This window comes from Plecotus auritus (genome assembly GCF_963455305.1).
Source record: "Plecotus auritus genome assembly, chromosome: 14".
Lineage (NCBI taxonomy): Eukaryota > Metazoa > Chordata > Mammalia > Chiroptera > Vespertilionidae > Plecotus > Plecotus auritus.
Genome location: NC_137780.1, coordinates 10,675,265 through 10,703,132, shown reverse-complemented (window position 1 = coordinate 10,703,132; position 27,868 = coordinate 10,675,265). Strand labels below are relative to the sequence as shown.

The 27,868-nt window shown below is 42.2% G+C and overlaps 1 protein-coding gene across 1 annotated transcript in view; it reads right to left on the bottom strand.

The window, feature by feature from the left end:
* Positions 1 to 27,868, bottom strand: part of USH2A (usherin) — a gene marked incomplete at its 5' end in the record, with an annotated part of 419,390 nt that overhangs the window by 264,643 nt on the left and 126,879 nt on the right. Inside the window, 2 exons of the mRNA XM_080650916.1 lie at positions 2,347 to 2,473; positions 6,424 to 6,554. Of these exons, the coding sequence (XP_080507042.1) occupies positions 2,347 to 2,473; positions 6,424 to 6,554 (258 nt within the window). The remainder of the gene's footprint in view (positions 1 to 2,346; positions 2,474 to 6,423; positions 6,555 to 27,868) is intronic.

The following is a 27,868-nucleotide window of genomic DNA, read 5'->3' as shown; positions in this document are numbered from 1 at the left end:
TGCGGAGGAAAAGAGAGAATCCCAACCTCAGTAGAAGGATCTTTTTCTTTTTTAAAACTATATTTTTATTGATTTCAGAGAGGAAGAGAGATGTAGAAACATCCATGATGAGAGAGAATCATTGATGGGCTGCCTCCTTCATGCCCCCTACTGGGGACGGAGCCCGCACCCCAGGCGTGTGCGCCCTTGACTGGAATTGAACCCAGGATCTTTCAGTCCACAGGCTGACGCTCTATCCACTGAGCCACACCAGGTAGGGCTGCAGGAGGATCTTTTTCTACTAATTTAAAGAACGATTAACCCGTTCACTGGGTTTGGGGGACTTCGCTCTTTCTTGGTCTCCTCTTACCTTCGTTCCCGTCCTGGTTAATTTTCTTCACATGTTCCTCTTCATCACCCCAAACATCTGGATGGTCAATGACCCAGACCTCCTCCCCTCTCTGATCGCTTTCTCCATTTACAATGATGTCTTGTGCGAACTACCAGGGCCAAAGACCAGAGGGGCCCGTTGCCCTGATTCTATTGCAAAAACATGCAAATCAGTTTTCTTTTCTGAGCCCAAACCATGGCAAGGAGCCCAGGTACGTCTGGTCCCTTAACTTTAAATACAACTCCGCTGTTTGGGAGTATCTTTGCGGACAACTCCCACGTGTGTCTCTAGCCTGCAAATCTCCCTGAACTTAGTCTTGTATGTCCAGCAACTTGCCTGGTATCTCCACGTGGATCCAGCCTCATAGAGATACAAGACTTAACACGTTCCAACTGGACGCTGAACATCTCATTCTCCCAACCCGCTTCTCCTGATTTCTGGTCCATCGTAGTTATGGCGGCTACATTCTTCCAGTGGCCCCAGCCCCAAACCTAGCAGGCACGCAGGCACATTAAGAGTGAGCAACACCCTTTCTGTCAAGGACCAGGAAGTATATATTATAGGCTTTGCAGACCGTACAGCCCCACGCAGCCACAGACAATACGTAACAAATGGATAGTCATGTTTCCATAAAACTTCATAAAAACAGACATGAGCTTACAATGGCCCATAGGTGGTAGCATGCCTGTTCAAATCCTTTCAATGTAACATTTACAATCTCTCCCGATTCCTCATTATATCCAGATACATATCCATTACATCTCATTGCTTCCCTGGTTCAAAAATCACATCATTTTTTTGTCCTGAATTATTTTATTACAGCAGTAGCCTCCTCACCGGTCTCCATGCTTCTACCCTTGTTCCCATAAAATGTATTCTAAGAGCAGCCAGAGTGTTCCCTTTAAAGAAAGAAGCCACTCCATGTGGCTCCTCTCCCAGAGTTCCCTAGTTGCTTTCTTCTTTCCAAGTAAAAGTCCTCTAAGCCTCACATCATACAGTCCTCCTGGTGTCTCTGACCTCACAGCCTGCCCTCCACCCCTTTTACATCCTACGCTGGCCTCTTGTTGGTTTGTAGACATGCCACATATGACATCTCCCACCTCAGGTCCCTGGCTGGAAACAGCCTTCTGCTGAATACTTTCCTGATCGCCCCCTTTACCCCTTTAGGTCTCTGCTCAAACGACACCTTAGCAGACAGGCCATTACTAACAGTCTTTTATAAAATCCAAACATCCCCTCCCAACACACACACACACACACACACACCCCGTTCCCTCCTATCCTACTTTATTATTCTCAGCATGTTTCTCATACTTGTTCAATATTTGTTTATTCTGTTCCCTGTCCCTCTCGCACTTGAAGTGTAAATTTTGCTCTTTGTGTCCAGAGTGCCTAGAGCAGTGGGTGGCACATAGTAAGTGCTCATTGCAGTGCTCTATATCCTGAAAGAATTGATAAAAGCCTGCAACATCATACAGGCACTGTGACTGTTTTATAATTGGAGGACGATGACAGACAGGGTAAGATGGAAGGAACACTCGACTTAGAATTGCGAAGACAGGATATGTCACCGCAAGAATGCTACCCCCCAACCGTATAAACTGGGAGAAATTATGTACCTTTTCTGAGCCTTGGTTTCCTTATCACTAAAATGCGTATAATAACTGCTTCCTTTTATCTGTCTTCTGGGAGTCAAAAGTAACATGAGGTTCAGAACCTCAGTACAAGCCCGGCAAACGGCAAGGAACTGTACAAGAGACGAAACCGCCACTGATGAGCTCGTCTTCTTTTTGCTTTACTGAAACCCCACACAGATGAGAAAATGGTTGTCAGGCTTCATTTTAGAGGCACCCAAAGGCCAACTCAAATGCAATTTAGGTGAAACCGTGTGGAGGAAGAGGTGAAAGGAGAGAGATACAAAACGTTTGGCAACATCAGCCTATCAACAGAGCCATGGACAGACATCAAGTTCTTACCCGTGTACTGCCCGTCAAGCGTGATCCAGCCGAAAGCCTCATGCCTCACAGCAACTATGTCATGCCATTTGCCGTCACTGTATTGTTTGCCATCATCATTAGTGGTGGTCACTTCCACTGAAGACCCCTGAAGGGCATGAAAGAGTGAATAAATGAATGAACATAAGTTTAAACAAAAATACATATACAAGTGGGGAAAATTAGGTTTACCATTCTGAGTATACAAGACACAATTCATTCTTGTATTACCATTTATTAATTACTATATTATTTCCCATATGAACAATTGGAACAGAACTCTGAACAGAACTTCTCTTTGGAATAAGAATTTCTTACAAGTACACTTACATTTTGATGAGCTATATTCATCAGAAAGGTAATAATACATTTTCTATTTTAAAATTTTCTATTTTAATTTTTGTCAGAAATATTAAAAAAGACAAGAAGTTGAAACTAACGAAGTACTATTCAATTGATATTGTTTTAACGACAGGGAAAGGTCTGGCAAGTTAGTTTTCCTTATGTACATTACACTACTAATAAGGAATGCGGTCACATTAAAATTAGTCAGCTATTAAAAAAATTGACTATAGGTGTTGTGGTTAAACTTAGTACCCAATGCTTGTTCTCTAAAATCTAGCATTCATACTTATGCCTCAGGTAATAGTATTACAGTTAAAATGAGTTCCTAAGTGGATACCAAGAAATGACATATATCAAGAATAGAGATTTGCAAAAAGGATGTGGGGGTAAGAAAAGAGAAGGAAAAAGAACCTTCTGTCTCAGCACTTCACAGTCAAGTGAACACCTTTTTAGTACATCACAAATGACACAATGGTGCTCCTTTAGTGTGTATGAGCAAGTAAGACTAAGTAAAAGATATTTGAACTTTGTCACCATCATCATTTAATACTACTAATAAGAAAAAGTAATCAGAAAATTATTCTAAACCTTCTAAATAAATATGTAAATCCTCCTTTCTTCCTTTCCTTCCTTTCCTTCCTTCCTTCCTTCCTTCCTTCCTTCCTTCCTTCCTTCCTTCCTTCCTTCCTTCCTCTTAATATATTTTTATTGATTTCAGAGAGGAAGGGAGAGGAATAGAGAGATAGAAACATCAATGATGAGAGAGAATCATTGATCGGATGCCTCCTGCATGCCCCCTACTGGGGATCGAGCTTGAAACCCAGGCATGTATGTGCCCTTGGCCGGAATAAAACCTGGGACCCTTTAGTCCGCAGGCTGGTGCTCTATCCACTGTGCAAAACCAGCTAGGGCAAATATTTCTTTCTTAATGAAGTTTATTTCCTTGGCAATAATTAACTTCAATCCAATAACAATATTTAAAAACCAAAAAAAAAAAAGATTGGGTAAAATATTTTATTACTTGGAATGTTTCACGAAACTACTTATTTTGGTATCATGTTTTTCAAAGAGAGAAAACTGATCATTATCTGATGTAATATGGCTGAAGATTTATATCACAAAAAGTGCAATGTTAACCATACTATTTAAAACATTTATGTTTAAATTTCCCTAAAATAGCTCCAGCAATATAACATGTCCATTCTACACATTTAATTGGCTCCTGTCAGGCCTCATACAGAGCATGACAACACGTATGACATACAGAATTTCATATTACAAAAAAAAAAGCTTTTAATTTCCCAGGAGTATAACTGGCTTGCTTCTCTCATGAACAATATCCCACCCTCTATAGACAACTCGATTGGCAAGAAAAACGACCACTTGGTAAGCCCATTTTCTAGCCCTTGGATTTTCATAGGCTGACTCTTCTTATATCTCTTTCCTCTGCATGCTCTTTTATTTCCTTCCACCCTATTTCAACATTTTACTACTTTACAAACACACATTTCATTATCGTAGTTTAATAATTAAAACCAGAACTGGTGTCGTGCCCAATTAATGTGCCCTGGTACCATGCCCATTAGTTTTTCCATTAGTGAATTCAACAATACTAATGGGATTACTAGCATGGCATGCTAATTGGGCGTGACATAAGAAACTGGCTTACTTCTTAGCATACCCTTGCTAATGATGAAATTAATGAGCATTTTATTAAATGCTGTCTCATCAAAGTGTACTTAGTTAGCGTTAAAATTGTTACAAACGATGCTGCATTCTAAAAGATCAGGTGCCTGAGTTAGTGCTTCTTCATATGATGTTTGGCAACTATCTCAAGTATTAATAGGTCTCTACATTGGAAATCACATTTATTGGGAGATAAAGTCATGGCAAGAACATACAGACTTGGTATGTCACATGTGCTTTCTACTTAGCATATTATTCTTTGATCATCATTTTCAAGATGATTTCCCCCAATCAACGGTAAGAGAATAATGCTGTGATCAATTCTGGTGCCATGTCATTCAGTTTGTTCTTCCCATTTGGAAGCTATCAGACATGTTAACTGTAAGCTATTCAGAATTGTTGGAAACCTTTCCGTGTCATAGCTTCCTAGGAGGTGAAATTAGAATGCTTTGTGAATTTCCTGTTAATGTCACCAAACATAAAACATTTAAATGACAATCACCAGTCAAGTCATTATTGGTCAATAAAATATCATCTGATCAAGTAAATTCAAACTGAAATCAATCAAGTAAAGAACGGAAAGATTATAGCTAATTGTTAGAGACTTTAAAAAATACAATTAAAAATTGGAGTCATTTGTTTCTGCCCTGACTCTTAACAATGGTTCCAAAAGTTCAGTCCAGAATATGACAGCACATATGTAATTTTAGATATTATGAGGAATCTTTCTCCATTCTCCTAAATATTTATTCGTAGAATGCACTGGATAGCTAGAAGGGAACCAAATACATTTTATACCTGTAGCCTCCATGTAGGGTTACATTGTATGTTATGCATCCCATTCATCACTTATGTTCACTAAGAGGTTTTTGTAAGAACAACGTACACAATGACTTCCAAGTTATTTTGAAACTATATGCTAGGTGGTAACTTTAAATTCCTAAAAAATGCTATTTTACAACTCAAAATTTAATGATTTTGAATAGATTCAGGAACTATAATTTAAAAATAACCACTAATAAAAGTCAAAGTATCTAACTGATAAAACAAATAATTAAATTTTAACATAATCTTTAAAGAGCTGAAAATCTTATTCTAGAAAATGGGTAACTGTCTTTGAGCCTGAGTAGTAGTTTACCAATGATTTTCAAGTCATTAAATTAGCCAATATGTCAACAGACATTTCTTTATTGAGCATGTACTATGCTCCAAGGGTTGTGTGAAGCCTCAAGAATATATTTAAGGACAAAATAGACTTTGCCCTCACTGGAATCTGCAGTCCGGTAAGAAAGACACATTAAGGAAATAACTACTGATCTGATGACTACAATAGGATGCTCATTAGATAATCTCATCTCAGGTAAAGCCCCAAAGTAATTAAAAGAGAAATAACGAATGTCAGTGGGAGGCATATCAAACAAACATAAGCTTATTTAAACCTGGGGTAGCTCTCATTTTGTGCAAGAAGCTGTGCTCATATCCCTACCCAAAGAAGAACAGCAATGAAAGAATATTCCCCAAATTTATTTAAAAGTTTTCATCTTCATTATATAAGGAACCTATGGTCATTAATTGTGTCGAGTCCGGCTATGTGTTCTGAAAGTTAGCTCTGCTATTTTAGCTGTGGGCAAGTTACATCACTTGTGTATGTTTCTTTTTCTTCATTGGTAAAGTGGGGATAATAATAGTACTTACCTCTACATTTCTGGTGAGGATTTTATGTGAAAACATGAGCACTTACCTTAGTACCTGGCACCTAAGAAACTCAAAAATCTTAACTCTTGCCCAACTGGTGAGGCTCAGTGGTTGAACACTGACCTCTGAACCAGGAGGTCACGGTTCAATTCCTGGGCAGGGCACATGCCTGCTTGCTGCTAGATCCCCAGTAGGGAGCATGCAGGAGGCAGCCAACCAATGATTCTCTCTCATCATTGATGTTTCTATCTCTCTCTCCCTCTCCCTTCCTCTCTGAAATCAATAAAAATATTTTTTTAAAAAACACCTTAACTCTTATGAGTAATCATTTACCTGAGGATCAAAGAGAAAATAAGGACGTCCATGTCTCAACTGAAGGGCAAAGTACTCCTCCTGGTTGCCCGGGGACGCGGCAAAGACGAGCAAACCTTCAGGCACCCTTGTTCGGAAGCTGGCCTTAATGCCTGTGGGACAAGGGCAGTGCGCAAGTCAGTGCCGGGTTTGTTGATTCTCCCTGATAAACGTACATTTGCTTTCATTATTATTTATGATGCAGTGAGTACAGTCAAGCAATTATACAAAGGGACGTACTGGGACAAGCCCAGCCATTTGGTTTCAAATCTATCCCGTTATGAATGGCATCCTGGACTTGGAAACCCAAGCCTGCACTCCCAGGAATCAATATATAATGAAGGTTAAATTTATGCAAAACTCATCAACAGAAAATACATTGTGTCAACGCAAAACTGGATATTCAGAAATATCCATTTGAAAGTGTTATCAGAGTCATAAAAATAAATGGGTTTTTGGACACGAGTGACAGGAACACAGGGCCCTCCTTTAATATACTTAAGTTTAAAGGACCGGTCCAGTAACAAGCTAAGAGCTGGGGATACCTGCTATGAAGTGGTCCGTAGAGTAGAGCTAATGTTCTGAAACACCATTCTGTAACCAGAAGGTTTGCAGCCTTCAGAATTTCAGGGTCTCCCCTGGCCTTCACATCACCTACCAGCTCTACCCTAGACACACCATGCTCCTGCCTCACAGAAACTTCTCCAGCTCAGGACGCAGGGCAGTTTTCAGTGGTCACATAGACACCTTGCCACTGTCATCACCGGGTCCCCCCTCCATTCTACCTGGCATCCCACCTGCCATACTACAGAACGCTTCCCTCGTGTGAGGCATTTCACTTATTGCATTGAAACTGGCAAAGAAGTTCAAGAGGCACAATCTCGATTCTGAACGAGTTTCCAGTTCAGTTGGAAAGATCGAATGCATACATATATATAGAATAATTATATGGTCAGAGTCAAGTAAGAGCTCAAGAACATACACGGGAATCATGTAACAGCTCAAGAGCACAGTGCTGAATAACTCCTGGATGCTGATTTGAGGAGTAACATCATCAATCGGAATTATGAAAGTTTGAAGGAGAGAGAGCTCTTTTCAGGCTGGGCCGGTAGAGAAGGGTTTCATTCTGAGTTCATCAGACTGCAACCACCTCAATAACCACGCATGTCTAATCGATCTTTCCTCGTGCTTCAAATCCTGCTAGGAAGATGAAATAAATGGGTATAGCTAAGGTAAGAGTTACTTATCCCTGATATAAACCACATTGTTTCACTCACATTTTATAGACAACTGGGACTCTCAATGTACAAGAAGTGTCAGAGATAAAAGATGCTGTATTGGAGTAGTCTATCCAATTGGCCAAAGATGTATCAAGAACTGCTGAAAAACAACATGAATTAAATATGCTAATGCGATAGTCAAGGTATATTTGGTCTGGAAATTAACTGCGGTATGGAGAATGGAGTCTCAATGCATGAGCTCCTAAAATTAAAATAACACTCTGCACATAAAAACAATGGATTCTATTACACAATTATTTCTTTGCTCTCATAAAGAAAGCAAATCCTCTTGGTTTCATTATCAAATATCCCTTCCGCTCCATCCCCACCCAAACCAATTGCTTGTAGATAGATTTCTAGAGGTCTGAATGGAGCATTAAGGAATGTGAAAGGATACATATAGAAGCAACTCTAGCTATATACATCTTTGAATTATGCAAATAAGTTCTAAGTTAGAAAAGGTATTTCTTTGTACTTGCCAGCCATTAGGCAGTGCTAAAAATGTCTCCATTCGTAAAATATTTATGACTAACCAACCTATAAATACATGAATAACAAATTCTTCATTGACTATACTTGACAAAATAATATTGAAAACTAATCTGAAAAGATTATAAATGGCCCGGAATTAATCCCCGAATGGCTCTTTATTACTAGAATACCAAAATTTTGTTCTTATTCCTTTCAACAAATATTGTTTAATTTTTTCAAAATTAAATTGTTTTTCAGCTGTTTATCACTGAAGAACTTGGGAAACATTAGATCAACATTCTAAAAATTTCACTGGGAGTACAAATTGGGATAAAAAGTAAGAGAATGCTGGAGAAAAAACACCCACAAGAACAGAGAGTTTTAGGGAGTGGGGGCATGCGTGGGGAGGGGTTTGGGATGGGAATGGGGGGATGAGGACAAATATGTGATACCTTAATCAATAAAGAAATTAATTTAAAAAAAAGAATAAAGAGTTTTACTAGATGGACGTTTTGAGGAAACTGACATTAGTTATAATCTTTACAAAACAAAAAAAATACTCTGATATTTTGAAGTAATTCTCCATTTCCTCCTGTCACAATCAAACACAGTGGCTGTCTGAACATCACTGTTATAAGAGGATTATGATGCATCTTGAAACTGCAGCTGAAAAGAGGGAGAAAGAACCTTCAGAGCATGTCTTCCACAAGAAGAAACATTTCAGGTGAGGTGTAACCCTAGAGAAATGGAATCCCCAATGGAGGGACCACCAGTGCGAATTCTCCACTATCAAAGCAACCAAGTCCGATGTTACCAAATGCAGCCCATTTCACCAGAGCACAGCTCAGATGGTCCCTCTGAACAGCTTCGATCTTAAAAGCCAACAGAAAACTACAGGCTGAAATGACACGAAACTTTCAGTTAAAATAGACAGATCTGTTTACATAGATCTGTCTGCATCTGTGTCTATCCAGAGTTACCATCCTTTGATTTCTTTGATTTCTAGATTATACCCCAAACTGCTCTTACACCCCAAAATACTGATTAATACAAAATAAGAATTTCACATGAAAGACTGGTATGTTATGAAAACGATACTATTTTTAATATAAATGCTTCCACCAACATCCAAGAGTCCTAAGTTGTCATCATTCCTTTTTATGTACAGGGTATTGACTGTATTATATATATTCAATTTCAATCCCCTTAACAGCTGGAATATTTCACACAGGACATAAATACATTCCACTTCGGGCTCATTTTAGAAAACTGTTGAGGTGGAATCAAGTCAGGATAGTCTAAAATATGAACTGAATACCAGTTAATGATGAATGAATTGTAATCTATACATAATACTTCCTAATTTTATAGAGCAAAAGATAGAAAATTCAGTGTGTATTCTGGTTTCCTAAAATAATGTTTTATCTCGATATCTTGTAAAATGGTTAGTATTTTAACAAGAAACTCTAGCAAATAAAGTTTAAGCTTAGGTTTAAAAATTTTTTATAAAGTGAATTTGTATCATGATTTATTTTTTGTTTCTATAAAATTGAAAAAATTAACTTTTGAACATATATGTATTAATCGTATCAGTTCTACTTTCATGTTTTATATCTAGGTGCATGAATGTTCATGTGTTTACATATATAATTCATATACACAGTTGCCCATTTACATGTGTACACATATGCATACATATTTCATAGAATTAAATTTATATTGATTCAAACTGAATAAAAGGGAATTTCAAAACTTTAAATATACTAAGTATACTAAGTGCACTAAAATATGTTGTTTCATTTTGCAAAACAAGTATTTTGAAAATCAATCAAGTTCCACTCACTGTAGCATTAGCACAATTGCTGAGTGACTTTGACCTTGGAATGATTTCCTTGTCTTTTATGTCAAGTCTAATGGTTGGAAGTGTTCAGTGACCTCAAGCAGCATTAAAGACATCTGCTTTGGGGTTTCTACACCAAAGCCTCCCCAGTAACAATCTCAGTGGGTGCCAAGCAATCAGACTAATATGAAAATATATTTCAGCCTCCTTTGGAGCAAACTAGGATCCTGGAAATGGAGTAAAATAAAAAACATTTTCTTTGTGGCACTTTCAAATAATATATCGTGAGCTCAAAATAAGCTCAAAAGGTCTACTTCCCATTCTGAAGTAGAAGATAATGTTGAAGATAATGCTATAATCACTTTATGGTTCTTAAGTGGAAGAATCCTGCCTGCAAGAGTGAGGGGATCTGAGACAAAGGAGCAGGCTCTATTTCCAGCCTTGTGACAAGTGAACAACAAATACAAAACAAAACAGCACCCCCGGGGCCTCTGGCTTCCTGGAGATCGACACTTAAGCACACGTCTAATTTTGAGTGTGCTGGACTGACCACATCACACCGCCCTCCTGTAAGCAGAGAATGGAAGGAATGAGGATGAGAGAATGAAGGTCCATGGCAGCTAAGTCATCCTCACCGTGACACCCAGGGCCAGTCAGCTCCTCCCTCCACTACCCACGGTGTCTTCTTGTCAGAAGGGCAAGGGGAAGTCAGTCAGCTGCCTAGAATCACGTGTCTTTGCTGATAGAGCAACCGCAGTTCGCTAAGGGTCAAGTGTTTTCATTCACTATGATGGCATTCTGTGGGACTCTTCAGAGAACAGAGTATTTTACAGAAAGGGCCCCGTCTTCTCCTTCAACACCAAGGAATGGCTAAACTCTGAATGTGACCAGACTGCAATATTTATTACTTCCAAAAGCTACTTTTTGGAAAATAGTAGGATACCAATAGAGTAATACCAATGTAATCCCTTTAATAGCCTATGTCACAGTATAATCACTCTTACTGCCACAAAGGGACTCCTTATATGTAACTAGTACATTCTAGGATCAACTTAATTCCTGTTTATTTTGTTCATTCCATTATGGGAATTGAGAACAATAATTTGCAGGGTAACAATGCATGTATTTGAATTTGGCTATTAATTCATTCCTAATACTGTGTCATCATGACACTAAAATTCCAGGTCAATTCAATTCAGTAAAAATTAAGTCAAACTTGTTTTACAAAACCAATCAGAGGAAGGTTTCCCTGTGTGCAGACAAACCTATTCATGGACAAAGTTTTTAATGTTTTAATCAGTTCATATAGCTGCATCTCCTCTAAAGTAGACTGCTATAAATCTATTGACCATGTTTGGACATCATATCAAGAAGGGAAAAGACCAGATTCTAAAAGGAAAGTGACAGCATCTACTATGGACTTGAGAGAGGGCCTGGGGTAGGACCCATCCCTCCAGCTCACCAGGAGGCAGGTTCTGGTGAGAGAGTTAAAGCACTGAGAGAGTTAAAACAATCTTTCAATTTTATTTCTTCCAAAGTTCTTATATTTTGTAAAGACATTTCTTTGGTGTACCTCCAAAGAAGAAGGAAGTTGGTGTTTGGCTCAATGGTAAAAAAAAAAAAAAAAAAAAAAAAAGCTAGAGCCAGATGGCCCAGTTTCAAGCACCAGCTCTAAAACTTACGTGTGACCTTGGGCAAATTATTTAATCTTTCTGTACCTATTTCCTCATGGACAAGTGGGGATAATGACAGTTTCTTCTTTCACAAGGTTCCTGGGAGAATGAAAACTAATTAATGTGTATAAAGCACGGTGCTTAGAACCATTTGCCCCACCATGGGTATGAGCTACTATTCTTATGAAAGTTCATTGATTTCACTTGCTTCCAGGGGCCCTTGATTTTGCGCTGAGAACAGAGGGCTATGTTATAGCTTTATTTTGCCCATTATGAAACACAAAGATTGGAACTAGCTACTCCTTGGGTGCCTGCACAACTCCAAGAAGGAGGGGCAGTCTGCAACTTGAGTGATGTCAGGGTCTCTGAGAACACAAAAGCCTCAATGTCCTCACCCACACAACCTGCTCACAGTCCAACTTCTCTCAAGCACACGGCACTTTATTCTACAGAACCACAGTTCTAGGTAAAACGCAGTAACTTCCTATTCAATTTAAGAAGCATTTGGAGCATCTCCTGCAGACAGTGCACATCACTGGGTATATGAACATGAAAAAGATGTTGACAACAGACCACTCAGTATAATTCAAAGGTTTTTTTTTATTATAAGGTAAAATAATATTATCTTAATAATATTGGTTCATCCCCAGCCAGCATGGCTCAATGGCTGAGTGAGAGCATCAACCTAGGAACCAGGAGGTCATGGTTCGATTCCCGGTTGGGGAACATGCCTGGGTTGAGGGCTCCATCCCCAGTATGGGGCATACAGGAGGCAGCCAATCAATGATTCTCTCTCATCACTGATATTTCTCTCTCTCTCCCTCTCCCTTCCTCTCTGAAATCAATAAAAATGTATATTTAAGTAATAATAATAATATTGGTTCATAATATTATTATATATAACAAATACAGCATTATGTTAATAGTATTATTTATATCATGTTGAAGTTGCTGAAAGATTAATTTGGTTAAAATAAAACGTTGAATAAACTTAAGTAGTAATGATAAATTTATGAATAAGTGAATAAACAGAAAAGCAGAGAATATATTTTATGCCCTAAATTTTTGAGCTAAGTGACAAAAGGAAATCAACTTAATTTTTTCTGTTTGTTTCTCCTGCCTATTTTAAAACCACTAAGTTGATACCTGTTTTTATTTTACTTTATTTTCCTGCCACCCTATTATGCTCACCACTGGTAAAACAAACAGGACATTTTAGCTTTAATCTCCTTACTACATAACCCAAATAACTTCAGTCATGTTTGCATTAATGCTGCATTAATCATGTTGTTGCGTATTAATGAGTTTTCAGGCTATGCTAATTACTGTCATAGATTCTGCAGCAGCCCATTAAATATACAAATTACAGAATTAAAGAGCCAGAGCTCTTCATGATTAATCTCTAAATGGAGAAAAACTAATGATGTCTGTACAAAGTTTCTCTCTACTTTTGGCTGAGTGAGCCCAGTGAACAATCAATTAGACTATTTGAGGAATAAGGACCTCACATATCACACGATTTTATATAGGTGCTTTATGACAACAGTGGACACTGCTTTAGAGTTCATAACATTCCACAACCTGTACCTGTCTCCTGGTTACAATGTTGTCCCACATGGAAAGTAATTTGGAATATGGTAAGTTCATGCTGAATTCATTCCAGTGAGGATCTAAAGTACCAAAAGGGACATGTGAAAAACATACTCATGTAAAGGAATTATCACACGAAGGGCCGCAAACACAAGAATCGTCAAGAAAATGTACAATTTTCACAAAAGCAAAATCATGGCGCCATTTTATCCTACATGAAGTCTATATGGTATCACAGGGTAGAACTGCCCAGCATAGCAGATCAGATCTGGAATGAAAGGTGGAACTTGATGTTGACATGGTGAGCAGATGGTATATCAATACCCAGCTGTAAGCTCAGGGACAAAGGGTGGTTCCTCATTTCATGGGCAGAGCATAGCAAGTACACTGAGGCCAGGGACACAACAGAGGGTCACAGGCTAAAGAATAAGGGGGAAAGCTAGTGTTAGAAGAAAGAGATAGATTTATTTATTTATTTATTTATTTATTTATTTATTTATTAATATATTTTATTGATTTTTTACAGAGAGGAAGGGAGAGGGAGAGAGAGCCAGACACATCGATGAGAGAGAAACACTGATCAGCTGCCTCCTGCACACCCCCTACTGGGGATACAGCCCGCTACCCTGGCATGTGCCCTGACCGGGAATCGAACGTGACTTCCTGGTTCATAGGTTGATGCTCAACCACTGAGCCACGCCAGCCGGGCTTGTTTTATTATTTTTTAATGTCTTGTGTGTTTGGCTGTGTTAAATGCAAACAAGTTAAATGCAACCAAGGCACATGCCCCAGACCGGAATCGAACCTGCGACCTTTTAGTCTGCAGGCCAACGCTCTATCCACTGAGCCAAACTGGTCAGGGCTAGAAGAAAGAGATTTAGACAGAGACAAGCACAACCATGTCCATGCATGAAGAGGTGAAACTTGGACATCCAGAAGGCTAGCACAATTGTGTGCGGACTAGGAATCTGGAGTCCAAAGAAGAGTGGAAATGTCGACTTTAGTCACGGAGGGCAGCCTGGTAAGAGCCAGACAGCAATGCAGGTTCTAGGCTCCTGGGCAGGTTTCCAAGAACATACAGGGAGTTGAGTACCAGCACCAAGAAAGTGATGGATGTGGGGCTTAGGGAGGTGCTCAGGGGCCCTTTGTCCAAAGTATGTACAAAGTCAAGGCCCGATTCTTCAGCAGGACTGACTTCCTGAGAAGCTTGAATCATGAGTCTGAATCATCTAGCACTGGCCCCCGGAATGGGGTTGGATGAGCCCAAAGGTCAAGGTTAAGAGGTCAGTACCTTGGCAAGAGGAGGCCTATAGTATTTTCCAGCCTACTGTTACACAAGAACCTATGGAAATTGCTTTCTTTTAAGATCAACTGCGCTAATGCTGTGCTGTCATACTAATCTTAGATGGGAATTAGAGCAGACATTGAGCTTTGTTTGATAGAGGAAATGTTGGATACTGACAGAGGGAAGGCAAAAGGGAAATAACTCCCAGTTATAGGGTTCTCCCTTGTGACACACACTGAGCTAAGTAATCATATTTTATGTGTTCCTCGCAGTTCATTTGTCCCCATTACATAGATGATAGAATGAAGGCCCAGAGAAATTACCCAGCACTAGAGAAGGCACCCTAACAAAAAAGGAAGTACCATTAATTTTGTTTTCTTCTTCTTGATAAACAACTTAGTTTTGTTGAGCACAGAGACTCAACAACTGTTTGTTAAGAGAAGGAAACAGAATAATAGGTATGAAGTCCCATAAAGCAGAGCTAAACAAGTGAGGAGAAAGTGCATTTACTAACTAGCCAACTGATAAACTTGATCTCTGACACATCCTATCTAATAAAAGAGTAATATGCAAATTAACCATCACTCCACTACACCCACAAGCCACACCCACCAGCCAATCAGGAGCAAGTATGCAAATTAACCCAACCAAGATGGCTGCAGCCACGGAGCGCGCAGGAGGCTTGTGTTTCCCCGGTAATGGAGGAAGCCAAGCTTTCAGCACACCCTGGCTGGCCTAGGCCTCCACTCAGGACTACAAAGTTTCAATTATAGAATATAAATAAATCCCAACAAAAATGGCGGCAGCCACAGAGCTGGAGAGAGCAGGAGGCTTGAGTTGCCCCCGGCTATGGAGGAAGCCAAGTTTCCTCCCCTCAAGACTACAAAGTTTCAATTATAGAAGATAAATAAATCCCAGATACCAGGGCCTCCATTTGGGTCACCGGGGGGTGTGGCTGGCCTGCAAACCACCACAGGCCCCTTGCCCAGGCCGCCCCACACCCCAAGGGAACCCCCACCCTGATCCAGGACACCCTTCAGGGCAAACCAGCCGGCCCCCACCTGTGCACCAGGCCTCTATCCCATCTAATAAAAGAGTAATATGCAGATTGACCATCACTCCAACACACAAGATGGCTGCCCCCATGTGGACACAAGATAGCCACCACAAGATAGCCAGGAGGGGAGGGCAGTTGGGAGGGACCAGGCCTGCAAGAGAGGGAAGTTGGGGGCGATCAGGCCAGCAGGGGAGGGCAGTTGGGAGGGACCAGGCCTACAAGGGAGGGCAGTTGGGGTCGATCAAGCCTGCAGGGAAGGGCAGTTGGGGAGGACCCAGGCCTCTAGGGGAGAGCAGTTGCAGGGGACCAGGCCTGCAGGGGAGGGCAGTTAGGGGTGACCAGGCCTGCAGGGGAGGGCAGTTAGGGGCAAACAGGCTGGCAGGGGATCAGTTAGGCATCAATCAGGCTGGCAGGGGAGTGGTTAGGGGGTGATCAGGTTGGCAGGCAGAAGCGGTTAGGGGTAATCAGGAAGGCAGGCAGGCGAGCAGTTGGGAGCCAGCAGTCCTGGATTGTGAGAGGAATGTCCAACTGCCCATTTAGGCCCGATCCCGGTAGGACATCCCTTGAGGGGTCCCAGATTGGCAGTCAGACATCCCTCGAGGGGTCCCAGATTGGAGAGGGTGCTGGCTGGGCTGAGGGACCCCCTGGTGCATGAATTTCATGCACTGGGCCTCTAGTGTTCTCATAAACCTACAGGCCTCTGTCTCCTAAGCTTTTCCAAGAGCTGTTGCAATTTTTATGTCTGTGGGAGGCATGCAACTTAAACCCTATAAATGGCCAGCCATGGATCTATTGAGATCTCTCCTTGCTTCTATTTCCAAAGATGTGTTTCTCATATGCTTTTCCTTTTTTCCTCAATAAGGGAAGTCTTTGAGAACTGGAAGAGTGACCACATTTCCCAAGCCATTTGTTATTAGATCAGTTGCCATATAGCTGTGCACACAATGGAAATTCAATCCATGTGGCTGGCTTACAAACCCAAATGCAAACTGACTAGAGAAAGACCCAGATTCAAATCCAGCAACTTATATATCACATATACACACACACAGAACGATAGAAGCTACAGCTTGGTGGTCAAACTAAATAGAAGTTAAACACGTAAGAAACATGTATATTTCCCTGCCATGAGGGCATGGCATGTACAGGATAGAAACTGGTCCTAGATTCTTTTCTTACTGGGAAGTAGGACAGTGACCTCATAGGCCTATACTCACCTCCTACACTCATGACCCTTACAGCTATAACCAGGGTTGACTGAGTTCTTTATAGAAGACCGCCCCCCTCAACAGTCCAGATTTCCTTCCCCACACAAAGGTAAGACATCCATCAAAGGTGTTCTGAGCATCTTTCAGACTGAATAGATGTACTGGGTGATAATTTAAGTAGGAACCTTTGTCGCTTCAGCAGCAATTGTATAAACACAATGTAGCCCAGGCAGAAAGTAATTAAATTGACGTAGGAAAGGAACACGACTTGAAGTGGATAAAATACAAATACATCAAAATTAAAGTCAGTGTAATGAGCTGAAACACTGCAAATGCAGACAACAGCGCATCAGCCAAAGCACAGAAACCCCTTATAGGAGGCATCAAAGCATGCAGGAAACACAGCAACTTGGAAATCCCACAGGAAGTAAGCAGGCGTATTGATTGGGTGCTGCATGTACTGAACAGAAGACTAAGTGGAGAAAAAGCTATAGGCAGGCCAAAGGAATACAATGGGCCAAACTAGAAACCCAGCATGAGAGAAAAAAAGAGGGTGTGGGAGGAACATCTCCAGAATCTGCAGATAGAAATATAAGTAAAAGCAAAACCTTAGAGAAAGAAAGCAATTCAAGTCAGAAACTCAGCAAGAAACCCAAGTCATGACAGAAGTAGAGGCTCAAGATAAGACCACATTCAACTTAACACCAAGTTTTAAATCAGAGCAACCAACTCGGCAACCAATAGGCCACACGCTAATGAGTCAAACAGAGACAATCACCGAATGCAAGAAATAGGCCGCATCTCCCCCAGTAATGGCCGCGATGCCATTTTCCCTCATTATTGTCAACATGGTGACCTTCTGCTGAAGGGACACACCAAAACCCACCGAGTAATTAAGGGTTGCCAGTAGAGGAGGGGTGTCTTATCTCTGCAGAGAGTCTATGGAGAGGAACAGCTCATATATCTGGCACCATCTGTTTACAAGGCATTCTGCATACCAGAGTTTCCAGTTAGCAGGAAAACCTTTTGTTTTAATGATTTTATTGATTTTTAGAGAGAAAGGAAGGGAGAGGGAGAGAGGTAGAACATCAGAGATGAGAATCATTGATCGGCTTCCTCCTGCACGCCCCCTACTGGGGATCCAGCCCACAACACGGGCCTGTGCCCTGACAAGGAATTGAACTGTTACCCAAAGTAATAACTGAGTGGGGCTGAAAGGAGGAAAAATGCCTTCTACAGTTGAGCTCTTTTTTAATGGCAATAGGATGAAAATTCTCCTTTCCTAACTTTGGCCAACTCTTTTCTCGGGGTATTTATTGGATGCCTGAGATGCACGGAACAGTGCTTCCTTTCCAGGAGGGGAGAAGGGTGAGGAGAAGTGGCCTCGGGACCCCGATGGAATCTATTTCCTGTGAGTGAGTCTGAAAGGACGGGTCACGCAATACTGCATCATCTCCACGCATCCATGGAGATGCCTATTATTGGACCCACGTGCTCTGCTGAGGACAGCCTTGGCAGCGATTTCTCTTCTTCATATGATTTGTTTCAGGAGAAAGCACTCAGGACAATGTTACAACCTCTGTTGCTGGCACCTAGACAGAGCCCTTCTAACACCCATCTGTGCTGCACACCGCGAACCAAGTAATAAAGGTAATTCTGGAAAATTACCCAAATGATAGATCATCTCACACTCTCAAATGAAGAGAGAGAATTCAGACCAAGAATCCTAAACATGAAGAACTGAAGAGGATCAAAGAATTCAAATGAAATGCTGCTGTAGCGAAACTGTCAATTACTCTGCATCCTTTAATTACTGTGCCTTTTATTTGCAGGAAGGTTTCTGGTCCTCTCCTTGGAGTCCTTATAGGGCTCTAGCAAGGCAGGAGAATGACTGGGAAAGAACTGCCCACCAGTTCGGCTATATCTCGTCAAAGGAAAAGATGCTGATGCAGAAGATAGTGTATTTTTAAACTTCCTGCAGTGTCAACGCAGAAGATGCAGCTCGGGGTGAAAAACCTCCGGGACTCTGGAAACTTCTGAGAAACTTTGACATGAGATGGGATATTTCCTATGGACCCCTTGGGGGCCAAGAATTTGAAGAGTCCACTGAACTGACTCTCATGAGAAGAACATAAATGGATTTTATTAGGATGGAGACCGGCAACTTGCAATTCAAAGATTTCCCCTCTCCCCTAATTTTTTCTTCACTTGTTTTGATGAAATAATCCTATCTAATAAATCCTATCTAATAAAAGAGTAATGTGCAAATTGACCATACCTCCTCTACACCAACAAGCTACGTCCACCAGCAGCCAATCAGGAGCGAGTATGCAAATTAACCCAACCAAGATGGCTGCGGCCACGGAGCGAGCAGGAGGCTTGGGTTTCCCAGGCAATGGAGGAAGCAAAGCTTTCCGCACACCCTGGTGGGCCCAGGCCTCCACTCAAGGCTACAAAGTTTCAATTATAGAAGATAAATAAATCCCAACAAAAATGCGGCAGCCACAGAGTGAGCAGGAGGCATGGTTCCGCTGAGGGGTACAAAGCTTCAATTATAGAAGATAAATAAATCCCAGATACCAGGGCCTCCGCTTAGGTTGCCAGAGGACGTGGCCGGCCTAGAAAACACCACAGGCCCCTTGCCCAAGCCACCCCATGCCCTAAGGGAATCCCCACCCTGATCCAGGACACCCTTCAGGGCAAACCAGCTGGCCCCCACCTGTGCACCAGGCCTCTATCCTATCTAATCCTATCTAATAAAAGAGTAATATGCAAATTGACCATCACTCCAACACGCAAGATGGCTGCCCCCATGTGGACACAAGATGGCCACCACAAGATGGCCAGCAAGGGAGGGCAGTTGGGAGGGACCAGGTCTGCAAGGGAGGGCAGTTGTGGGCATTTAGGCCAGCAGTGGAGGGCAGTTGGGAGGGACCACGCCTGCAAGGGAGGGCAGTTAGGGGTGACCAGGCTGGCAGAGGAGGGAAGTTGGGGGCGATCAAGCCTGCAGGGAAGGGCAGTTTGGGGGGGACCCAGGCCTGCAAGGGAGAGCAGTTAGGGGTGACCAGGCCTGCAGGGGAGGGAAGTTGGGGGTGACCAGGCCTGCAGGCGAGGGCAGTTAGGGGCAAACAGGCTGGCAGGGGATCAGTTAGGCATCAATCAGGCTGGCAGGCAGAAGAGGTTAGGGGTAATCAGGAAGGCAGGCAGGCGAGCAGTTGGGAGCCAGCAGTCCTGGATTGTGAGAGGGATGTCCGACTGCCCGTTTAGGCCCAATCCTAGTGTGACTGGGCCTAAACGGGCAGTCAGACATCCCTCCAGGGGTCCCAGATTGGAGAGGGTGCAGGCTGGGCTGAGGGACAACCCCCCGCCCCGTGCATGAATTTCATGCACCGGGCCTCTAGTATATTATAGTTACACAGTGACTGAATATTTATTGATGCCCAGTATTACATTTTGGTTCTTTTACATCTGTTTTATTTAATCCTAAAAATAAGCATGGGATTGAGATGTTGCTTTCCCTACTTTAAAGATTAGGCACTGAGACTTGGTGGGTTAGTTCTAAAGGAATGAAGGAAAAACTGAAAACCACGTCCTCTGACTCAAGTCCAGGTTCCTTTGTTTGTTTACTTGTAAGACATCTGACTATGTAAAAAGTTAATACAGGGAACTATTACGATGTTACATTTCCCAAATCACAATGCCTTTCTTAACACTCCCCTGAGCAAACACGACTAGGTCTCATTTAAAACCAAATTAGATGGAAACTACTCTTTCTATCCCCTAAAAACTAGACCTTTCCCAGAATCACCTCCTACTACTTTCCCCCAAAGTAAAAACAACCAATAAAAAACTAGTGCTTTATCCAAAGGAGACTGTCTGCTATTTACCACACTTGCCCTTTAATTTCTCATCTTGATGCCTTTACCATGATCGCCCTTCTCCTTGGATAGAATGCCATGCTTACTCCATTTGTATCTTTCAAAAGTTACCTGTTCTTCACAGATTATCTCATTGCTGCCTTCTTTCTGAAGCCCCTCGTGATAATTCTAAGTGGATACCATTTATTATTCATGATAATAAACATTGCTGCTTGCTATCACATGTCAGGTACTCTTAGAGTTGCTTTGCACGTTGATTTCTTTATTGGCCATAATACCTCTATCAGATACGCCCTGCCGACGACCACCCTCACCCCCACTTTACACACTATGGGACTGAAATCTGAGAGGTTACGGAGCTATGAGTGGTCTCAGACCAAGAAGGCAGTAGAGACAGATGCGATTTCAACCCAGGGCATTCAAGTCCGGAATGTGGGCGAGGCTCTCCGGAATGCAGGTGTGTAAGCATTCTACATGCTGCCTCTCATTCAGTGACTGTGATATGATGCCTGTTATTCTGCACTTCTATACGAATTTCATCTCTTGTCCTAAACTTTGAGAGAAGGGACACTATCCTACCTGTCTTTTTAGCCCCTTGACCTGGGAAGGCTGCCCTTTCATAGAAAAGAAGCAAAACAGTGTACTTGACAGTCTCACACTCCGTACATGTTGCTTTCTTACAATGATTCGCCCAGGTCCTTTTTCATATTGCTGACTCCTTTGTTGGGAGTCAGGAAAAAACGGACAGGAATATGTTAGAGTATCTGTACAGTACCTTACACATATTCATGGCCTTTGGAGCACTGGGTGTCTGGTGACTTCTCCACGGTTTTTGTAAAAATTGGGAGAAGGTGAGGGTCATGAACTCCCGCAGAGCTGCCTTCTTTCTGAAGCCCAAGTCAAGCTGCTGCTGATCAACTCTCCACCTTTTCACTGCCCTCAGTCCCATCCTTGGCTACCGAGGTCCCCAGATTCACTGTATTGTGAGAACTAAAAGGTTGATGGTAGCTCCTACCTAGTCAATGTCTTGTTTTGGTTGAAGCTACTGAAGCAAATAAAACCCCCTCTCTGTAAGGAGTATCGGTGACCTTGCCCCAACCCTACACTGCACCTGTTGTCCTGAGCCAGCCTGGTGACACAGTGATGGGACTCCACTTGGAAATGCCCTGGGGACACTGGGCGCTGTAGGCCATGTTCTCTGTTCCCCACAGACAAATCCTGCTCGCTACTACTTAGAATCCAGAAAGATCAGAAAGTTTAGTCCATGTGAAAATGTTAAAGACTGATAAAAGCTTAGTGTTTTCTCTCCCAGTGGGCTCAGAACTCAATTTTAATAGAGAAAAACCTCTCTTCATTTCCAAATTCCCGAAATATTGATCTGTGGAGCCCTGGTAAGTGTAATGCTAAAATTAGCACCACAGGGAGAGCGAGGGGAGACAAAAACGAGTTCCAAGGTTAATGAGGTTTAGAAAATACCTGTTCTCTGAAATCCACAAGGAATAGTAACTTTCATCCTAAATAAACAAAGACATCATGCAACAACATCAACAAAAATGACAACAACAAAAAAGCAGGCTCACTTGGTTGAACACAATGGTTCTCTCTTTTATTTCAACATTTTAAGTCTATTTTGCATTCAGACCTCTGTTCTATGGAAGGACCAATAGCCTGTAGGGTGAATAATGTGTGTCAATTATTATTCAGTGAATCAGCTCTGTGTCCCACTCAACTCATACCCAAGTGGAGCGTGTCAAAATCTGTCTACGTATAGGGCTAGCTGAGCTCTGTGAGCTTACACACACAAAAAGGACATCAGCGGAAGTCGTCAGAGATGGGGTTTGTAACAGGACTCACACTAGAGAAGCTGCATTAAGCATGAGTGTCTCGAGGCTCGGGAAAGCAGAGTGTGAGGTACATGTTTCCTTCGTTGTGACTGTGGAGTGATAGCCACACCCCCAGTGGAGGAATCAGAAGCTGAGCGCGAATGCACTGGGCTCAGGCATGGACATACAGGGTAACATCCATTCCCATTTAACACTCCAGAGACCCAAGATGTCATGAACTTAAAGGGGAATTAAATTAGCACACAGGTCTGTAACTTTTCTCCTCCACATTTTCGAGAAAAAATAAATAGCTCTTCCTTTCAGGGCTTTATGTTGATTTTCATATTATCGCTTAAAATATGAATGATTACCATGTATAGGTCTGACTAATTCTGAATGATGATAATCAGGAAATCTCCTTTCCTTTTGTAGTAAACTTACTGATAGCTTCATTCCTTTTTTAAATCCCTTTCACAGAATTGTGGATTTGTGGAACACTGAATATTATGATTGATTACAATATTTGTATTATAATGAATCATGATTTGATTTATCATGCTGCTTATGTGATACCTGCTCTGTACTGTGCTGTCTTGCCCACACATACTAGCAGAGAGTTGTTTTGACTCAGAAATACTGAGAACTAAGCATAATTAACAGCAAAACTCTTTTCTGTGCTTTGTAGAAACAACTCTTTTGAGTCTCAAATTACAATGCCTAACTAGAGTGAGATTAATTTTCAAACCAAAGCAAAGTACGTAGAACATAATAGTTCTGAAAAACCTCTCCCATATCTTCCTACCCTGCAACAACAAAATGAAGGAACACTACACATATAGTTAGATGCGAGCATGATTTTGCATGCAGAAAACTTCAAAAATATATTCCATTTCACACAGCCTTCAAAAAAAAAAAAGTAGACTAGGGAGACAAATTTAGGAAGCAATATTAATTAAAATGTCCCAGAGAGTAGATCAAAAATGCTTATTTTAAAGAAATAAAAGAGAGAGCCCTGAAATTCCACATACCGTGTGTGTGTGTGTATGTGTGTGTGTGTATTCAATGAAGAGCCGTGTCGGAGAGAAATTACCATATATTTCCACTGGGACCGGCCTGTGTGTGGAATGACCCCCTTGGAAGCTAGAAGCAACTAGACCTGAGAATTACAGTGCGTACAGACCTCATAACCCACAACTTGAAATTGCTGACCCAATTCTTACAAAACTCCTTGTTGGCCTGTGAAATGTTTCTTCAAACTAGGAAATTGTGACCATTTGGAGATATGAGAGGATCAGACTACTAATTCAAATTTAAATAACGTGGGACTCTTTTGCCCTATTTATTGTTTTACTTCCAGAGTTGCATTCAGGATAAGAAACCATGTGTTTATAACATCAAGTGGCAATCAGTTGATTAGAGCAATCTATTGATCAGGCTAAGTTTTTACATGTGGTCAAACTGTGCTCATATGATCGGGGTACGTGAATTAAGGAAAGCATACTTTGGATTTAAAATGGGAAAAGATGAATGCTTTAACATAATAAAACATTTATGAAAACTTTTCAGTTCCGTTCTAGTTTCATTTAGGTAAACCCCCAAAAGTGTTTTTGGAAGATATAGAAGAAAAGGTGATTGTATCAGAATCAGATTGTTATATGCAAACCATAGGTAGAAATTAACCTCACATTGTTACGAGGTTGTAAAAGCTTTGAAAGCCGATAGGATATATAACTAATCTTTGTATCCTGGTGTTTCCCATGCTGACTAATACCGAGTAGACCTCTTAACAGAGATGTGATCCCGTCAGCCCATCCACACTTTGTTTCCCTAAAAAAATGCACCACTTCGTTGAAGAAAGGCAAAAAATTAAAAAAAAAAAATAAACAGCTTGGGCTCAGCATGTTCTAAAGCTTGCAAGGATAAAACAAAAACACGTTATGTGTCTTCAGGTACAGAACCACTCCTGTTACCTAGCCTGCGCCACTGTAACCCTATTCCAGGGGCGATGCGCTTTAGTTAATTCTCTCGCTCTCCTGAGGCCATGGCAGGAGGTCTTGCCACAACGCTCTCTCTGCCTTTTGTTTTCCCTGGCATTTTCCAGCCTATGAAGTCCTGTCTTTTAACTCATCTTTGCTTTTTATCGGCCTTTTTATTGACTTTTACCTTATCACTTGCTGGACTTTTAATTTTTATTTGACTCTGTTCTGGCAATAACACGTAGATGTCATGTCACCGAATCTGTCCCTGCCTCGGGCGCAGGGCCCCATGCCCTGGTGTGATGCAAAGAATGAGCCTGGCGTCAGTGTGGTCAAGAGCCCAGAAATCTCTCAGGAAGACAACTCAGGGCTGGAACGGCAAACGGGATAAAATACATAGGAAACCAAACAGCCCATGCATTTTCTTGGTTAAACTTCACTAAAATAAACTTCACTATGTATATCTGGGTTTCCCCTTGCTACAGCGTCATGCCCCACGCTCACCTTAACGCAAGTACAGCCACCTCTGTCGGAGACACCAGTCCTATTTTTGTCCCGCTACCTACCTGCGCCCTTCCAACGCCCACTAGTCTCATCCCCTGGATTCCTGCCTCATCTTCGCAGCTTCAATATTTCCTTTCATTACCAACTGCCGAGGAACACTGGCCAAGGTCAGGAAGCAAGTGTGGGAATTGCATCTTCCATGGCCTGTCCATTTTTTGCTTACCCAGACTCTCCACTTGCCTGAAATTGCTCCCACGGGCTTACATCGGCCCATGTCACCACTTTGGAACAAAATTCATATCCCATGCCCCAGGCACCGGCTGTTAAAAAATCCTGAAGTCATAATGGACCCTTGAGTCACAGCTGACTCGAGGTGTTGAATATCTCCCCCCTCAGCGGGGAAAATAAGAGAGAAAATTTCATTGCCTTTCCTTCTCTTCCTAGGACTCTAGGCCTGTGTACTGCTATTAACTTACAGGCGGGCTATTCAACATGCTCGATAAGAACACTAATCACAGCCTGTGTTTTATCACCTGGAAAACAGACAAAAGCAAGATTCTGACTTAGAACAGACCGGAGTGGAGATGTTTATTTAGTCTTCCTCAAATGTACTTTCTAGATAGATTCCGTTCAGTGACTTCCAAACCTATCAGCCAGATTTTTATAGTATGATCCTGCTGTTCAGTACTTTTCCCCGGGTTCATGTTAGCATGAGCTTTAATCTTCTCATCTCATGCCTTACCTAGGACAGCTCTGCCGAGTCCTGTCTATCTCTCGACTCTTCCCACTTTGGGATAACACACACACACACACACACACACACACACACACACACGCTCCACCCCACCCCCCCGCCCCACGCATGCATACACTTATTTAGAAGGCAATAAACTCACTTGATGCAAAATCCAAAATGAGTCCTTCAAGTAAGGGCTGCTTTAAATGTATAGAAAACAAAACAGTATTCTAATTCCTAGCAGACGTCATAATGTGACTTTCCTAATACAAGATTTAAAGAATAATTTCATAATAGGATTTGGGAACATGGAATTTTCATTTTGGCGCACAAATAATTAGCATGGATTCCTGCCCGCCCCCCACCCCACCCCACTGAACCTCTTAGAATGCAGTCTCCACCAAGCCAGGGATTTTGTTTCGTTTGCTCTCCGGTGCCACGCACAGTGCCTCGTACACAGTAGATGCTCGGTAAATATTCTGACTAAGGCTGAGTGATTTATATGGAGTATTTATATAGAGTACTATACTTTCTAGACTTTTTTTTTGTTAACCCTCACCCAAGGATATTTTTCCATTGATTTTTAGAGAGAGTGAAAGGGAAAGGGAGAGTCAGAGAGAGAAAAACATTGATGTGAGAAAGACACATCCATTGGCTGCCTCTCTCACACACATGGCCAGGGATTGAGCCTGCAGCTGAGGTACATGCCCTTGACCTGAATCAAACCCTGGACCCTTCAGTCCTCAGGCCGATGCTCTATCCACTGAGTCAACCTGGCGAGGGCTCCAGGCTCCTTGAAGTCATGGATTAGAGTGTTTGTTTGGCATCTTTATGCTTCAACATGGTGCCTAGTACATTCTTGCTAATCAATCATTATTTGTTTTTAAACAATGAAACTTTCACGTGTAAGAGGACCTAGGAACACGGCCTTGGTAAGTCCTACTGGTCCACATCCCTCTCTCCCCCAGAGCTTCAAATTCGTCTCACGGCCTGCGATCTGAAGTTACTGAAGCGACCACACAGTCATGGGCGAGGGCAAGCAAAGCCCAGAACCCGCTGCTGCCACTGACATCTACCAAAGTGACATCTGTCAGCTCAGCCTACTGTCCAGACCACGGCCCTCAAGGGACAGGGCACAAGACAGGTCCGTTTTAGCTAAAGAGATGCAGGCAACTGGCCCAAAGTGACGAGACAGAAGAGCAACCCTTGGAAGAAAGACCTCAACACGAGGCGCAGGCAGCCCTGGGTGGGCTGGGCAGCCCCAGGCGCCAGGGACACAGATGCTGAGCAGAGCTGGAGACTCCCACGGCTCGGGGACCCCTCCACATTCACTCGGCTTCCACAGGGGGTTCATCAGTGACAACATGTGTCTCTCCTCCACAGAGGAAACACAACTGCTCCCCTGGGAGACTGACTTCTTTGCATTTTAAACGTTGTGACCAACTTTTAAAAGAAGAAATGGGAAGGAGGGGGGAGCCAGGGGGCAGAGATCCCATTTACTCAAATTACAATGTTCATTCCCCATCTAACTTCATAATCTGGTAAAGCGATTCTGTCTGGTGTGCAGAAAAAGGAAGGCAAGGAGTGTATTATGCAACTTTCCGCAACTCTAATTAAGTTTCTCACGATGAAAACCTGCAATATACACATGGTAATCTCAGAAGAAAGCAAAAATTAGAGCCTCTTTCCACATTATGCCAGGAGGGGCCATTAAGCTCCTCTGCATCCCCCTAGTCAGCACCCCTGCTGCTGTCTCCCCGCAGGGAAGCTTCTGGGGGTACCCGGGGCTCTGCAGGGGGGCGGGGGGGGGAGATGCCACCCTACTGAGCATCCCAGGATGCCAGGGAGGCTGGAATTTTCCTGAAAACGCCTCCATTCCCATGCAAGCTCAGCACACATACTAAGAATCTTTCAATGCAGCCCGACGCCTGGATTAGCTCTCTAGGCAACCTGTGTGCACAGGTCAATGAGTCCACAAGGACTCTCAGGTGCCACCAGGTTCGTGGCGGCCAATCAAGTGACGTTCCCCTGGTAACATACTAGCATCAGCCATGTAGAGGCTGTTACAGCTTATAATTTTTGTTTTGTTTTTATATATTTATTGAT